The following is an 18,501-nucleotide window of genomic DNA, read 5'->3' on the forward strand; positions in this document are numbered from 1 at the left end:
AGGCAATTGATCTTCCTCGTCAATGCAGGGTCTGCTTCATAGATTATAAGAACATAGCTGATTTTATAAAGTATGTAATTATTCCTCCCTGTAGATATCATTATTATTTATAATTTATAACAGAGATAGAATTTTGTCTGATTTTTTAGTCAGATTATCAAAGTTTTTTGTTTTTTTTTTTTTTTTTTTTGACAGGCAGAGTGGACAGTGAGAGAGAGAGACAGAGAGAAAGGTCTTCCTTTGCCGTTGGTTCACCCTCCAATGGCCGCTGCACCGCGCTGATCCAAAGCCAGGAGCCAGGTGCTTCTTCCCGGTCTCCCATGTGGGTGCAGGGGCCCAAGCACTTGGGCCATCCTCCACTGTACTCCCGGGCCACAGCAGAGAGCTGGCCTGGAAGAGGGGCAACCGGGACAGAATCCGGCGCCCCGACTGAGACTAGAACCCCGGGTGCAGGCACCGCAGGCGGAGGATTAGCTTAGTGAGCTGTGGTGCTGGCCTCAAAGATTTATTTTATATCTGTTATGAATGGTAGTGGCCAAACACAGCTGAGATATGAAAATGAAGTCTGTCTTCAAGAAGTTCCAAATTCATTCTGTTAAAAAATGGTCGCATTTTGTAAATGGGCAATAATATCCTACATGTTTATAAATAACAATGATAGTCACTAGGAAGAGCATAATGAAAATTTACATCGAATGCCAATCCTCCCTGAGTATCCTAACCCACACAAGGTCTGAACATCACTATTTCTGCTTGACATTATTCGCTGCAGCATTGTAAAATCGTTAGTAGGATTTCACAGCTGAAAAGTTTTTGAGAAATCAGATGTTAGTCTTTTCAATGACCAGCCTGGAGACAGGCGAGAAACATTTTCCACTGAGTTACAGTGGTGGAGAGATGAGTTTCTCTCCCTCTCCTCTCCCTCCCTCCGCCTCTGTTCCTTCTCTCCCACTTCTTTCCTCCTCTTTCCCCTTCCCCCTCCTCCTTGATTCTCTCTTTGTCTCTCCTGACTCTCTCCTCTCTCAATCTGTTTCTTTCTTAAATAATGCAAGAGCAAGACATTTTAAAAGAAACTTTTTAAAGCGCCTCTCCAGAAGGGGCGGGGTTTCTCATCCTGCCCCCTCCTCCGCGCTGGGATTGGTTCAGAGTGAACTGGGAACATTTTAAGGCGGGGCAACTAGACCCCAGAGCTGGGAGAGAGTGTCAGCTGCTTACCAGTGAGTGACAGGCGCTGCCCCAGTAGGAGAAGGAGTTTGTGGGGCCTGCAGGGCCACAGCAGAGACGCAGGTCCGGGAGGCCTGGCGGGACTCAGGCAAGAGATGTGGAATCCGCTGCACGAAAGCGACTCTGCCGCGGCCGCTATGCGCCGCCCGCGCTGGCTGTGCGCTGGGGCGCTGGTGCTGGCCGCCGGCCTTCTCCTCGGCTTCCTCTTCGGTAGGGCGCCCTCGGCAAGCAAATCTCCGAGCTTCCCCATGGTGCTGCGGCTCAGGGACTCACTCGCAGGCCGGCTTCCAGCGGGGGGTCCTGTTGAGGGTCTAGCCCAGGCGTGGCGATTTGGGTGGGAGCAACTTGAGGATGAGCCCCAAAGGGTTAGACGGAATGCGTGTGTGGGCGGTCAGGGTTGAGTTCTACAGACTTCACTAGAGCGAGGCGCGCGGGTTCTGAAGCAGAATGGAAACCGAACTTGGAGAAGTTGCACCTGCTGGCGCGCGCGTTCTAGGGCAAGTGCCCATCCCTGGGGTCTATTGAACCGGGCGGTCTGGGGAGCTTTGCAGCAAGAGGCTCGCTCTTAGCTGCTTGGGCCTGGTTTTTATCTAGTGTACCTGGAGTGGGGCGGAGGGGAAGGAATGCTGCTTGGAGTGTACAATGGAATTCAGGGCATAGCTGCTCAGGAATTTTTCTCTTCGCGTTCTTGGGTCCTTGGGAGCACCTGAGGCACGTTTGGGAAGGAAATCGGTTATTGTTGTGAACGGGATTTTACCCGCAGGTCTTTCACTTTGTTCTCTTTGTACTGAATCAGAACCTTAACCCAAATTCCCAAGACCGCCAGAACGGGACGAACCAGATAAAACGCTTAAATTCTACTTTTCATTCGTCCACTTTCTACTGGCCTTGACAAGTTATGGAATCACTCCCAGGCTCAGGTTCCTTATCTTTATGATGAAAATAACGTTATCTGCAACTTATTGGCAAGAATCTATGAGAGAGCGTGCAGAGATCCCAGCACTGTGTTGGGGTTTTGGGCACTTTGTGTCTCCTTGGGGGAGAGATTCCTGTAATTGGACTTTAATGGACAGGACCAGGTTTTCTCTGGCTGGCACACCGCTGCTGTGTGGAATGGGTGGGCTTGTCCAAGGTCAGTCTCTTCTAATCTGTGTAACTTTGGGGTGCTGTCTTTTTGTAACTGATATGTGGTTATTATTAACCACTTAGGCCTATTGTGGGGCTGCAAGGAGATTAAGTGCTCAATGACAATACATTTCTATTGAGTTTCAATCTTGTAAACCATAAAAACGGGAATTGGGCTTGGCAAGGTCCACAAGGGCATGGAAATCTTGTACATCCCTTAAAGGCATTTTCTTCCAGGCGTTTGCCTCACCCCAACACTGTCTACACTGCTCCGGAGTTGACATAAAATATGTCGTTTATTAATGTTTCTTTTTTTCTTAGGATTCTGTGCTCTCCCCTCCACCATGAGCCTCTAACCTCTTCAATTGGCTCTTTTCAAGTTCATTTCATCTCACTGTTACCTCCAGTGATCTCAAAGTCTAATCCAAGTTATTTTCTTATATGCATGGGTAGAGTCATAGCTCCCTTTCATATAATCATGTGTTTTAATATGTATGTTTGTATGTACATGTGTCTGCATGTAATAGGGTCTTAAGAAAGTTCAAGGAAAAGGTGCATTATCTTTGAATGCCGTATTTCCATGAATATTTTGAAGTACCTTCTTTGTAATAATTAGAAGTACCTTTTTTAATAATTAGAAAGCTCCCTGAAAGCTGACTAGGTGCTGAGTTTATAACAACTTAATTCTCAGATCATTTCTCTAAGTAAACCCTGTAATGATGCCCTATCTCCACCAGGTTCAAAGCCGGCTGCAGGGGCTATTGGCTGTCCCTGCTCTGGCAATCCCCTGCTCCTAGTCTCAGGTACATAGTGAATGTCTGGCAGCAATGTGGGTGTATTGTAGTTTTGCTGTAGCTTTCTGAACTTGAACTTCTCAAGCCTACTAGAAACAAAATCTCAGCACATTTTGTTTTACTTTCACAGAGCAAATTAGAAGTTTGAATTTAAAAGCTTGAAAGAATTTATGTACCTAAAATGTGTTCATAATTCATTCATTATTACCGTCTTTGAGTGCTTATTCTGGCTCTGCAGAGAAGCAATCACCGCAGACGAGCTTGATGGAGAAAGAAGGTGGATTTCCTTTCTGACTTCATTTTCATACCATATTTCATTTAAAGCGCTGTTTTCCTTGTAAAACAAAAAAAGCAGCATCTATTATTGAAATTGGATAAAAATATATTGTAATTCTTTGTCATTTAAAACCGGCTTGCATGATCATTTTTCAATGGAAGTAGGCAAGAGAAATTGAACTTCAGAAAAACAGTTAACATTACTGGTAACTGATCATTTATATTTTACATATGGTAGATAACAATATTAAAGAAAATGAGACCTATCTATGATTTTGTATTTCATTAATATTTTACAGGGTGGTTTATAAAATCCTCCAATGATGCTACTAATGTTATTCCACAGAATAACCAGAAGAGGGCATTTTTGGATGAACTGAAAGCAGAGAACATCAAGAAGTTCTTATAGTAAGCACATCTATGAAAATTCATATGGACTGCTTATTGGAAAAGTTTATCATTTGGTGTAGAAGTTTTGATCCAATATTTCATATGTAGGAACTGACTTTTTAAAAGGTTTTATTTGTTGAGTGTCTCCTATTGCATGTTTATTGGGGAAGATTATACTCTTGGCTGCACTTTATCATTACAAAGGTTTTGGAGCAGAAGTTGGCAGACTTTTTCTGTGAAAGGTCCTGCCTCTGCAGGCCAGCTGGTCTTTTATCACAACTACTCAACTCTCTGCTACTGCAGCAAAAGAGAAGCCATAGAAAACATTTAAACCAAAGAGTCTGTCCAGCCTCATAAAACTTTACTTATGGCCATTTATATTTAAATTTCACATAATTGTTGTGTCACAAAATATTCTTCTTTAATTTTGTTTTCCTATGTTGAAACTATCCTTGGCTGTGGACTACACAAAAACAGGCAGTAGGCCAGATTTGAGCAGAGGATCTTAGTTTGCTGGCTCATGCTCTAGAGGAAGATAATTTTAGTTAAAAATAAGATTGGACTTGGAGTCAGATGGAATTGAGTGTGAATTCAATCAATTCCCAATTACAGTAAAATAATTTTTGTGAATTCTTAATCTTTTTGATCCTCATTTCCACATCTGTAAAATGAAGATAGTGATGTTCTTGTGATGAGGATGAAATTGGAGAGCATATATTTGCTGTATTTTTAAAAAGTTTCTTGCTTTCTGAAATAGCTATCTCCAGTGTAGAGCAAGAGATAAATAATTTAAAAAGTATTTACAAAGAAACTAAAAATAAAACACTGTATATGTATGTGTATATAGATAGGTAGGTAGGTAGATAATTATGAGCATGTTTAGGTTTGTTTTTCAAAGCATGAGGTGTCTTTTCTGTTTTGTTTCTTTCTTTTACAAATTAGCTTAATGAATGTGTCCATAAATACTTAAAGTTCCTCTAGTGATTTAAAGATTCTCCAGTAAATTCAAGTTTTAAGTTTATATAAAGAACACTCTATTGCATAGACACATAGATATATAGATTTACATACACATAATCATGCAAACTATATATATACATATCTATCTATCTATCTATCTATCTAACCCTTTATTAAAACTATGACTCTGAGTTTGCTAAGGAACCTCCCAGATGTTTGGAAGGGGTTGTGGGCTTGACCTGTGAGGCCTGTGTGCTATCAACATGGGTGGGGCGATGGCACTCTTTGACAAGAAGCACCGGAGACAATTTTCAATGAACATATCTGCTTTATTAATGACCAAGCATATCTTTTAAAGGGCAGTCAGAAGGGGTGTAGCTAATCCAGGGCAACACTAATTCTATAGGATACAGCCGATATTGGCACCACTATGCTTCAATCAGCTTGAAGGTCACGTAATTAGGGTAGATTTCCAGGTGGGCCTGGGCCATATCTGGGAACAGTTTACTTGATTGGCAGGGGTGGGGAAAATGTGCCTGAGCCTCCTGTGGCCTGCTAGCAGTCAGGTGTGGAGTCCTTCCTAGGAGGCATGATGTACCATGCCCTTTCAACCTCCTGCATGGGTGGGGCAGGCAGTCTCCCTGCCAGGTACAGGATCACCCACATCTCCCCTCTCTGTTTTCAGGCACACTATCTCTATGGCCAAAATCTCAGCCAATAGAGTAGCTTTTCACTCAGTGGTTGTGACCCTGCTTAGTGCAGCATGCAACAAGCTGCAAACCACAATAAGCTTTGGGTTAAATTGAAGAGGGGCTAGCTTGAGAGTCAAGGCCAGGGAGGAAAAAGAAAAGCAAAGAGAAAAAGGATCACCGTGTTTCAAGCCTTTCTGATTGGCAGGTGGGTACACAGGTGTGGTCAGGTAGAGGCATGAGGTCACACAAGGGGTGAAGGCATGTTCTTCCAGCTCACAAACCTAATCCTATATACCTGCCTACCTCCCCCCTTCAGAGACACCATTCCCTTAATCCTAAGGGATGTTGAAAGGGGTAGAATTATCACATCTTCTATAGCTGCTTTCTGCTTATGAGGGGCGTAGTGCAGGCCCTACCTGTCCTGGGTTTGGAAGTCTCTGCCTATAATCTAAGAAATTTGCTTTGTGAGCTGGAGCGGTCTCGGTCACCGCTAATGTCTGTATCTCCTGTATGATCAGTTACTTCCAGGAGTTGTTGAGTTCTGAAACATATAAACTTGTCAATTAATGATGAGCAAAACTGGAACAAGACCAACTGCAAGTGGAGTGCCCTTTAAGATGAAAAGAACGTATCTTAAAGACTCCTAGATAGTGGGTAGTGATAGATTATAAATCCATTTAGTTTGAGTGTAGAGAATTATAATAGAAGAACACATTAGGAATTTTATTGTCAATAACAGTTCCCAGAGAGCATCAAAAGAGGCAGGTATAGCATGTCTGCCTTAAGCTGCAGCAGTCTTGATGTGAGAAAAGCAAAGGCTTTACCTATCTTTTTGCTTAGGATCTCTGGCTTACAGGATCAATCAGGTGTGTTGAGTTCACCTGTGAAGACTTGAAGGGTAGAAGTTTAATCCTAATTTTACTGCGGTACTAGCATTCAGTAGAACCTAGTAAGGTCCCTTCCATTTAAGCTGTAACTGATCTAAAGAGGTCTTTCTGTGAATGGCTTGCTCAGGAATTCCTAATGTTGGAGCTTTTGTTAAAGGCTCTTTTAGTTCCTTGGAACACCTTTTGTAGCTCCCCTGTCCGGTACAGTGTGTCTGTATCAGAGTCTTTTAAAACACATACAAAGGCTTAGAATCCAAATCCTGGAATCCATATTCCATAGAATCCTGTGATTAGTAATTCCCAAGGTTGGAGCTTCAGTTAGAAGCTCCTTAATTCTTTGGAACAACTTTTGAAGCTACCCTGCTAGCACAGTGTCTGCATCAGAGTGCCTTTTAAAGCTATGTACAAAAGCTTGGAGTCCAAATCCCACAGAATCTTGCCATTCCCAGAAATAGCCTTGGCTGCCTTTTTATAGTTTAGCTTCCTTTCCCTTGACTGAAAGAGCCCAGTTTTTGGAGTTAGAATATATCCCAGGTAATCTACCTCTAGTTTAGGAACCTGAACTTTTTTGGAAGTTCTGTATCCTCACTATCCCAGATTCTGGGTTTAGTGGGATGCAGGAGAAATTATTCCTTAAGCAAAGATTTAGCACACGATAAGATGCATTGAAACGGCTGTCCTGAGGCCTTTAACAATTCTGTACTCTGTTTGACCTTATATTAAAACATATGGAATAGGAACTTCACAGAGATGGATTTAAAAATTTATGTTTGAGACACTTAATAAACTTTAAAGAAACACCTAAGAATATAGGCAATGGAATTTAACACTTAAACATAACTAGAACTTAAGAGTATAGCACACTCAAACAAGGTAAATCTTTTGGGAATGAGTTTTGCCATTAATTCTAATACTGTAACTCTTTGAGGACAGAAGTCCTGAATCCATTGTCATTCTACAGGTCTGCTGTATGGGCTGTTCCCCATGTTGGAGCATTTACTCCTCTTTAATTCTATTTATTGGGCCATCCTTCACTGCCTTCCTGGGCCACAGCAGAGAGCTGGACTGGAAGAGGAGCAATCGGGACTAGACCTGATGCCCATATGGGATGGCTGTGCAGGCACAGGATTAATCAAGTGAGCCACAGCGCCGGCCCCTTATCACTCTATTAATCAGGTGTTCGGAATATGGCAGGCCATGGGGACTGCCATCTTGGGGTGGAGTCTGTTGCCCATTTTCGCCATGGGAAGTGGAGCATCTGCTATGTTTGACGTTCCACCTCCCTGATGCTAACATGTTTCCAGGCAATCAAATCAGTTGTTGAACCTAGAATTAACAATTGAAAGCATGCTCGATTTGTAGCCAAAATTCTCAGAACCTTTTTAACTATCTTTTAAAGTTTTAACCTCCCTTAAAGCTGGAGACCATGAAAAGAAACAAATCCAGGCTTTTTCCAAAAGCTACCAGCAGAAAAGCCTGTCCAAGACCTGCCATTTGCTTTGAATGAAAAAGCCTGCATGCCTCAGAGCAGTGGTGTTTTTTTCTTGCAGGGCAGGGCTCGCTCCAACCCCAAGCCTGCTCCGGCAAGGAGCCAAGTAGGAGTTCTGGGAGTGGCTTGGTCCCTGCGTGTGCGCCCAAGCTGGCCAAAACTGGGGAGAGGAGGATCTGAGGTCTCTGCTTTGGTTGCTTCAGTCCTGGCCCCTGGTTCAAGTTGTACCCACTAGGGCACCCAGTCCAGGCTTTGCTGGAGCAGTGGTTATGCCTGGCCCTCAGGGCCAAAGGAGCACATGTTCTCTAATCCAGGTCCCTAGCTGCAACCGGGCGCCCAGGGAAGTCCCTTTTTCCCCATCAGAGCTCCTCCTCTGGCCATGGCTCTGGCATGGTATGCAGATAAGGGACAGGGTGGGAGGTAGAAAGATAAGTGAAGTTAGAAAACGTGGGCAGCCAATTTCACCATGTTCACGTGGATAGCCCACGACCACATCAGAGGTCCCTAGAATGAGGTGGAGGTACCCTCTTCACCTAGCAGAGCGGGGTTGGGAGCCACATCCTTGTTCACCTTACATGTTCAGGTCTCACGTTAGGGCGCCAGCTGGGGGCTCGACCCCCAAGGCCCGCATGCTGTCAGCATCTGTGGGGTGACATACATTATAACTGATTAAGACAAAAAAGAATGTTAAGAACTGCTATTTAATATCAGTTAAACCTCAGATTTTTATGAATTGGTGAGATAGTGATTGATTCCATATACAGATGAGAAATAGATGGCTAGAGTTAGGTATCAAGTTAGTGGCCATATCTGTAATCCACTTGTATGATGTATGCCAAATAATCCTTTGAACCAGCTCTTTTTTCTTCTCATCTTTTCCATGATGTGTTTAGTTCCAAATGAATAGATTCCAACTCTGCCTGATAAGACCATAATGTTGTGTACTGGATTGTAGAGACAAAACTGTAACAAGAAATTGCACTGATAATAACAAGTCAGATGATCATCCTCCACACTCCCCACCCTGCACCTGCACTTTTTATTGTGTGTGAGAAGTTTCAAGATTCCCCTATAGCAACTCTTCTTGCATGTAGGGGCAATTTACAGCTGGTGCTTCAGAAAATATGCATAGTCTGCATACTTTTTTTTTTTTAAGATTTTATTTGTTTACTTGAAAGTCAGTTACAGAGAGGCAGAGACAGAGAGGTCTTCCACCCGCTGGTTCACTCCCCAGATGGCTGCAATGGCCTGAGCTGCACCGATCTGGAGCCAGGAGCCAGGAGCTTCTTCCCTGTCTCCCACACATGTGCAGAGGCCCAAGCACTTGGGCCATCTTCTACTGCTTTCCCAGGCCTAGCAGAGAGCTGCATTGGAAGTGCCAACCCTGTTTCATTCTTCTTTAGTTATGTCCCAGTTTGTAATATGCATAATGTACAAGAAAATAGTAACATGTTGGTGGTTTTTCTGTTTTCTCTGCCGGTATCCATCGAAGAAATACATAGAGACTTCTTGGCTATGTCCTGAATCTGAATTCTTTTTGATACCATATTTTAGAGAACACATTAGAAGTCCTTTATAAAGTGTTATATTCCTAAAAGTTTACAAAAAATGATGTTAATATTGCTTTTATAAATAAAATTCAGTTTAATTACAAGTAAACCAATCATAGGAATCTTTATAAATTTAGAGTTATTTGCCTTCATAATTGATTTTCTAAGCTCAAAGCAATAATATACAATAGAATTAACTATCTGAAATAAGGATCATAATAGGTATGTTACCTGTTGATTCTTTTTAAATCACTATAAAGATGGAAGAGTGTTGATTTTAGACAACTCTACATATTTATAACCAGAAATTTGTGAAGTTCCTGGTTTATGAACTGTAAATAAGTTTTTATGCTACATGATGCCCCGTTATATGGGATTTTTAAAAAATGCTTTGAATAGAAACTACTTATCAATGAATTATTTGGGGAAACAACACACTTCCCAGGAAGGAGAAATTTAAAATAAAAGCATGAGGCACTAAACATATAAAATGTGAAATTATTCTACTCATGGAAATATTTACAGTGAAATATGTTATATATGAAATGTGTTACACAATGGAAAAAATAAAATTTTATGAATGTTATAAGGTATATGGATCTTAAAGCATATGACACTTTACTTGTCTACCCTGTGGGATTATAACCATGGGGTTGCACATAATGCTACTCTTCAAAGATCAGTTTTTCTAATTTCTCTCTTGAATTAGTGTGTATTAGGATATGAAAAATCTAAAACAGATGTTGAAGACCTGTATGTATAATAGTAGCCTTTCCTATTTTTACTGTATCACATCTTGAAGTATTTTTGTGTAGATCTGCCTCGTGTTCTTGATTTGTAATAATGATTGACTAACCACTTTCCATTTTTATTCACCAGTAATTTTACACGGATACCACACTTAGCAGGAACAGATCAAAACTTTCAGCTTGCAAAGCAAATTCAATCCCAGTGGAAAGAATTTGGCCTGGACTCTGTTGAGTTAGCCCATTATGATGTCCTCTTGTCCTCTCCGAATAAGACTCATCCCAACTACATCTCAATAATTGATGAAGATGGAAATGAGGTAAAAAAAAGTTAAAAAAGGGATATTTTCCCTCCAAATATATTATTTTCAAATATCTACTATGAATGAATACTATATCCCACTTCCAAATATTGACAGCAATCAATAGTTTTGAAGCTTGCGAATGATACCTTTAATTTTCCATTACCAATGTTAACTACTTTCTTGTGGTGTTTGAATTTAATGTGACGTTAGAAAGATTCTGAAAAATTAGTGCTTGATAATAGATGATTTTTTTTATTTTTAGCATTGTATGCCAATATCAAGTATGATATTCTAGTAAATTGCCAAGTAATTAAGTTTATTTTTAATAGGCTTAGGCTATAAAGACGCAGAATAGATTTGTGGTCCCTAGGATGTTCAGAGACTTACTGTATGGTTTGAACCAGATAGATTTTATTATTGCTTAATAGCTTTGTCTCAAATCGCATATTCACTTCTGTGCCCAGACCCTGTGTGTGGACATTTGGAGGGGAAGAGTGTTTGGAAGCACTCTTGGAAGCAAGAGCCATAGAATGGTGCCTGCTCTCAGGAATTTTGAAGCTTGTTTACAAGTTAGAACACATTTCATAGAAAAAAAATGAGAAACGGATAATTGAGATCTTTTATTATAATATATGTTCAACGTGAAAGCTCATAAAATATAAATATAACTCATCCCTAATAGGCATGCCTTAATTTCCAAACTGTAATACATAAAATAGTCCTTTTAAATACAGGTAAATCCTTTTACTGGACCTTCTAAGTGATGCACAACTTCAAATATATCCAGCATGATTAGTGAACTAAAAATGTCCTATGGTTTAAATATATATTTTAAACGGTTTCAACATGTGTCAGTAAGCTCCTCTTATTGACTAATATTTTAGTCTTTGCTATAACCCCATGCTAAATTTCTCAGAATAATTTATATCTTTCTATGTTGCTATTTTATTTTTTAAAAGATTTTATTTATTTGAGAGGTAGAGTTACAGACAGAGGAAGAGAGAGAGAATGTCTTCCATCCAGTCATCCACTCCCCTAATGGCCGCAATGGTGGGGGCTGAGCTGACCAGAAACCAGGAGCTAGGAGCTAGGAGCCAGGAGCTTCCTCTGGGTCTCCCATGTGGGTTCAGGGGCCCGAGTCCTTGGATCATCTTCTATTGCTTTCACAGGCCATAGCAGAGACTTAGTAGGAAGAGGAGCAGCTGGAACACAAACTGAAACCCACATGGGATGCTGGGCGGAGGCTTAGCCTACTACGCTATAGAGGCGACCCCTTAACTGCTATGTTAAATAATAATTAAAGTTAAAAACTTCATTGAACTATTTCAAAGTTTCAAAGGTAATTTTAGTAATTATAGCCTAAAGATAGTCTTATAACATTTACAAAGTAAGTGGTAGTATATTTATACAATTAAGTACTAGAGAATCTTCAAATGTATGTTTAGGAAAATTAGTGACATAATGACATACTGACCATGTCAAAACTATATGTATATACTTGAGCTTCAGCCTTGATGTATTGAATTTAGAGACTGTCCATATACAATGAGGAAAATAACAGATTTCTATTTTTCTTCATTCCTTCTTTGTCACCTCCCAATGTTGTCCCATTGTCCTTTTTATCTTTTCATTGTTTTTGCTATTACAAACATTTATAAAGTTATGGAATCCTTTTATACCATATGAAATGAATCATGTAGAAGTTTCATTTTGGAGATTTTCCTGAATGATAAGACTTGTTGATTTTTCTTAGTTATATAATTCATTTATTTTTATTTTTATCCTAGTTATTCACATAAATAATAACTTCTGCAGAATGCCTTTTTTTCTCTATTTTCCCTCTTCTAGAGGCAATCACTATTCAATTGTGTGTTAATTATGTTGATATTTGCTCCTGTTTCCATAAATAACACATTGCTTTTGTTTCAGATTCAGGCATTATCTACTGCCATTGTGACAGTTGTGCTCTGTTTTCTTACCTGGATTCAAATACCAGTACTCCCCTAGAATCTCCTGACTTCCAATGTAGTTGATTATGAGTATTCACAGCTGAGCTATGTAATAAATTAGGATTCCTTTTACTCTCCCATACAACACAGACAACCCATTCCCCTCCCCATAGTCAAGAAGTAGGATTAGCATTTTGTGGATCATATCAGAAATACAGTATTTTCAATGTACCATCATATAGATATACTTTTTTCCTTTGACTATGCAGATAACATTGTATTTTGTAAAGGAATGCTTTAAGACTGGTAAATACTCTATCTTTGATAAAGTCAACCAAAAATACCAAAGCAATTTTGTCAATCTTAAACTTTTCCTAATTGTTGGAATAACTCAAAGTTGCAATAGAATTTGCCAATCTACCATGGTCCTATAAAATATAAGATTATTGCAAAGCCAGAGAAAAGCTTCAATACTAGCTTGCATGAAAGGCTTACTGATATAATGACTTGATTTCTAGATTGATTTTTGTTGCACGTTGGCATCATTTCTTTTATAATCTGAGCCAGTGTTTCAGATTAGTTCGTACCCTATGTGGATCACAGAAAAAACACAGGACTTTGATAATAGTAGTTGATTTGGTTTTGTTTTAGGTTTCATCAGCCTCTGGTGAGGGAGATAGCTGGTGCTATAGTTTGTATAATACAATTCAGACTAGATTCGCCCTCCATGCCTACCTGCCTCTACTTTGTATTACTGCACTGGCCAGTACCTATAGTACACTGTTGAGAATAAGTAGTGATAGCAGGTAGCCTTGACTTTCTCTGATCTTGAAAGGGAATGCCTTGCTATCTCACCATTAATTTAATAGTTGCTATAATCTTTGCCAGGTTAATTTGATTCACTTCTTTTCTAAGTTTATCGGGACTTTTTACTATGAATTTATGTTGAATTTTATCAACACAATTTATTTTTGATATGAGTGGTAATTTTTATTCTTGTACTGTTGATAGTAAATGATATTTAAATGTTAGTCTGATTTATTTTTGGAACTTGTAATAATTAGTCTGTATTAGGGTTTTAAATTCATATATTTATAATCTGTTTATATTCATAACCTGTTTAGAGTGCATTTTTGCAATTTACTTAATGGGATACAATTTCTGTATTATCCTTGTATTACAAACTAAGTTACATTCTTAATCCCTAGAGAAACATTGTGTTATATTTAAATGATCTTTGCACACTATTTTTTTTTTTTTTTTTTTTGGACAGGCAGAGTTAGACAGTGAGAGAGAGGGAGACAGAGAGAAAGATCTTCCTTTTGTTGGTTCACCTCCCAAATGGCCACTACGGCCAGCGCACTGCGCCGATCCAAGCCAGGAACCAGGTGCTTCCTCCTGGTCTCCCATGTGGGTACAGGGCCCAAGCACTTGGGCCATCCTCCACTGCCTTCCTGGGCCACAGCAGAGAGCTGGACTGGAAGAGGAGCAACCGGGACAGAATCCGGCACCCCAACCGGGACTAGAACCCCGAGTGCCAGCGCCACAGGCGGAGGATTAACCTAGTGAGCCGCGGTGCCAACCACACACTATCTTTCAAACACAAGGATAGATATTGGCATTGACAACTTATTTTGTGGAATATTTTTTTAAGCTACTGATTTAATTTCTGTATTGTTATGAAACTATATATACGTTTAAAGATTTTATTTAAGAGGTAGAGTTACAGACACAGAGAGGGAGGGACAGAGAAAAATGTCGTCCATCTGCTGGTTTACTCTGCAAATGACTGCAATGGCTGGAGCTGGGCCAATCCAAAGCCAGGAGCAAGGAGTTTCTTCCAGGTCTCCCATGTGGGTGCAGGGGCCCAAGCACTAGGGCCATATTCTACTGCTTTTCCAAGTTATAGCAGAGAGCTTGATAGGAAGAAGAGCATCCCAGTATGGAATGCTGGCACTGCAGGAGGAGGCTTAGCCCACTATACAACAGTGCTAGCCCCAAAACTATATATATTTTTTAAAGATTTATTTTTTTATTTATTTATAGACACAATTGCAGAAAGAGGTAGAGACAGAGAGAGAACATACTCTTCCATCTGCTGGTTTACTCCCCAATTGGCCGCAACAGCTGTAGCTGTGCCTATCTGAAGCCAAGATCCAGGAACAACTTCTGGGTTTCCCATGCGAGTGCAGGGGCCCAAGGACTTGGGCCATCTTCTACTGCTTTCCCAGGCCATAGCAGAGAGCTGGATCAGAAGTGGAATAGCCAGGACTCGAACCGGCGCCCATATGGATGCTAGCACTGCAGGTGGTGGCTTTACCCACTACGCCACAGTGCTGGCCCCCAAAGATCTATTTTCAGTTTACTTTATACTCAGAAGGTTAACCCTACACTAAGTAAAGAGTTCAGCAAATAGTATAAAGAAAAAAATCACTAGTCCTCAACAGTAGAGAAAAGGGCTATAACAATCATCAAATCTCAAAATGTCAATTTCACTCCTATACATTTCATTTTAGGCACTGCAGGTGGCAGCTTTACCTGCTACACCATAGCACCAGCCCCTAGAGTCATAAATTTCTCAGAACCATGTCAGCTATATCTTATAAGTTTGGATGAATTTATTTCAGTTATCATTAGCATCTAAGTATTTTCGAATTTCTACATTTTCTTCTTTGTTCCTGGAATTTCTTAGAACTATTTTGAAAATTCTGAATTTAGAGGTGCTATCTGTTTGATTCAATTTATAAATTAAATATATTGTGTTCAGATAACGTGATTTGTAGGACACTAATCCTTTGGCAATCATTGAGCTTTCTTCAGTGCCTAGTGGGTCAGTCTTTACAAATATGCTGATTCCTTTCTCTTTTTTGAAAAAAAAATTTTTTTGTTATTGATTTAGTATTTTGTTCATTGATATGAATTTGTTCATTATTTGGCTGAAACATCTTTTTCATTAATCTGGTTTCATGTTGTCTGCTTTTGTTAATTACACATACATCATGGAAGGAGAGAGAGAAGACAGTTAAATTATATCACTAAATATGTAGATATATATTAGAATTTTCTTTGTAATTCTGTCAATTTTTGCTTCCTACAGTATACGGCTCTGTTATTGGATATAAACAAAATTAGAATTGTTGGTAAAATGAAACTTATGTAGTAATCTTCTTTATTTCTCTTAGTAAGTTTATTTGACTTTGCCTTGTAATTTATTTTATGAGATCACTTTTAAACTCAGTATTTGCTTAACCTGTGTTTTTTTGTTATTTTCAAACTTGCCTAAGTCTACTCTTTATAAAATGGTACACAGCTGATTTTATTTAGTCTGTAATATTATGCTTTTTAATTTTGTTTTTTTCTCATTTGCATTTGTTAATTACTGATATTCACTGTTTAGGCTACTTATACTTGTTAATATGAATTTTAATCTTTCATTTTTTCCTCCTAAAGCTTCCTTTTTCTCCTCCTACTTTGTTCATTGATAAATTTTAGTAGTATTATTTTTTAGTATTTTGGAATCTAAAATATCCTATTGCTACTTAAATGGGTCTTACTGTTCAATATTTCTATACTGTAAAAATCTTAGAATACTTCACTTTGATCATAAATTATCAATTTGCAAAATTCTAATTCATTTTTATAACTGAACATTATGTTTATTACAATATTATATTACATTATTGTTATTATATATGGTTCTTATTTGTTCCTTTTTACTACATATTTGTAATATCATTGCCTACAACTCCTTCTTGTATCATCTTAGGGCTTCTTTTACAGGCTTTGTTTTGCTGAACAATGTCTTTTAACTATTTTCTTTGTCTGAAGTGAACATCTATTAGTCTAAAACTATTAAATTTTGGGAAAATGTTTCATTTTTATTCTAAAAGGAATGATATCTTTGCAGGACAGATTTATAGTTTGGGCATGCTGCCCCTCAGCACTATGCAGAGAATATTCTACTGAATGGTGTCTTCATTGCTGAGAAGTTAGTTGCCGATCTAAATGTTTTTTGTTTGGGTAATCTCTTACAACCTGTTTTGCAACTTTTAGCATTTCATTTTCTGCTGTGTTTGCCAGTTTGACTAGGATTGTTTGGATGTGTATTATTTTTTATTTATCTTAGGACTCATTCAACCTCCTGAATCTGAGTTCACATTTTTTAAAAATCAGTTTTGGAATAGTCTTAGTGAATATACAACAGGCTTCAAAGAGTTCATGGAAAAATTGAATTGATAACATAATGAGAATTTCCCAGGAAATTTTTGAGGTTACCTCTCAAGATTCCTGCTTTCTTGTAATTTTTCTCCTCTTTTAAGCTACTGAGTATGCCTTATTTTTCTCTCCAATTCAATGATACACTTAAAATGATACATGATATATTTATTTTAGCTTTTTCCATTTTTATTTATTTGAAAGGCAGAGTGATGGAGAAAGGGGAAGAGGCAGAGAAAGAGGAAGAAACAGAGATAGAGGTCTTCCATTTGCTGGAGTGAACCTAATGGCAGGGTGTGGGCCAGTCCCAAGCCAGGAACCTGTAACTCCACTGAGTGAGTGGCAGGGACACAAGCACTGGGACCATCTTCCACTGCCCTCCCAGGTTATTAGCAGGAAGTTGGATAGGAAGTGGAGCAACCAGGAATTGAACTGGTGCTCCAATAGGGGATGCTGGTGTTGCAGGTGGTGGCTTAACCAGCTGTGCCACAATGCTGGTCCTCCCATTCTTTTAGGTATGAATACTGCTTAGTATATCTAGATACTGGATTCCCCCAAATGAGTAACTTTCCATTGAAGTGAAATTAATATTAATTTCCTGCCAGGTATTACCTTAGCACAATTTTAAGTGGTTAAGGTTACTATACAAAGCCACTTTTTATTTGGGGATTAAATTTTCCTTATAAATCAAAAGCTGGTGCTAAAGTTTCTCTCAGCTTCTCTCATGGGGTCAATATTCTTCTAACCTTCTATGAAGCAGCTATATATTTAGGCCTTTATTTATACCAGTCTATGGTATATGCTGCAATTATAAAACAATCTATTCCTAATCTTTTCTTTAGGGCATAGTTTTTCTCTTCCCATTTGGGAGATCATCTTACTACCTCTTCTGATCCTCTCCTTCAAATATTCAGCTACTTTCTTTATTACTGGTTTTCTTATTATTGCTATTTATTTGTTTTCTTTCTTTAGCTATGTTTCCCTAAATAAATTCTGACAGTAGTATCTGAATTTATTTATTTCATGAGTTACTCAAAGCTTCTAGCACTTTGCTGAATATCTAGTGTGTATTTTAATTCTGAAGGATTGATTAGCCCTCTACTGATAAAGAGCTAGTATACATTTTTCCTTATTTGATTGTACTAATCAATCTTTAATTGATTTTTTTATTGTTGCATTTTGTTTCTCTAGATTTTCAATACATCTTTATTTGAACCACCTCCTCCAGGATATGAAAATGTTTCTGATATTGTCCCACCATTCAGTGCTTTCTCTCCACAAGGAATGCCAGAGGTAAATGTATAAGAAAGTAAAATGATACACAGAAGCCCTCCTTGCCCTCAATATGCAGGCAATAATTAAGTTAAATAAGGGGATTTTTAATGCGATTCAGATTTGTTCTTTTTCAATAGTTAACAAATGAGAATTTCTTAGTAAGAAAAGGGGATATTATTTTTGTTAATGACTTTTAAGACGAAATTTACAGCTATGAGAAGCACATATCACAAACTCGCATTTATTGACTTTTAATAAGTGCTTATACCTGCATAATTCAACATCATAAATGTATGGAATATGATTATCATTTCAGAAATTTCCCTTAAACCTGTTTTTAATCAACTCCACATATCATTGAAAGAATCATTCTTTCAATTTTTTTGCCACTGCATATTAATTTTGCTTAGTCTACAAATTCATATAAATAGAATCAGATAGCTTATTATTTTATGTCCAGTTTCTTTCACCAAGCATTGAGTTTTTGGAAGTACACATTTATCTACAGTTCTGTTTTATTGCCAAGAAGTTTCCACTGAATGAATATCCTATGTACTTTTCCACAGTTGTATAGTACTGATTAATAAATGTACTGTCATTTCCAAATGAAGAGTGTAAGTGGCC

At 38.7% G+C, this 18,501-nt stretch overlaps 1 protein-coding gene across 2 annotated transcripts in view; it reads left to right on the forward strand.

Annotated features, from left to right (window-relative positions):
• The first annotated feature begins 1,201 nt into the window (after positions 1–1,201).
• Positions 1,202–18,501, forward strand: part of FOLH1 (folate hydrolase 1) — a 66,522-nt gene continuing 49,222 nt past the window's right edge. The window contains exons 1-4 of one of the 2 annotated variants that reach the window (XM_062196853.1): positions 1,202–1,434; positions 3,719–3,827; positions 10,267–10,453; positions 17,794–17,895. In XM_062196853.1, the coding sequence (XP_062052837.1) occupies positions 1,320–1,434; positions 3,719–3,827; positions 10,267–10,453; positions 17,794–17,895 (513 nt within the window). In that variant the 5' untranslated portion in view covers positions 1,202–1,319. The remainder of the gene's footprint in view (positions 1,435–3,718; positions 3,828–10,266; positions 10,454–17,793; positions 17,896–18,501) is intronic. The other variant, XM_062196852.1, reaches the window with a different exon arrangement.

Source organism: Lepus europaeus, chromosome 7 (assembly GCF_033115175.1).
Source record: "Lepus europaeus isolate LE1 chromosome 7, mLepTim1.pri, whole genome shotgun sequence".
Classification (NCBI taxonomy): Eukaryota; Metazoa; Chordata; class Mammalia; order Lagomorpha; family Leporidae; genus Lepus; species Lepus europaeus.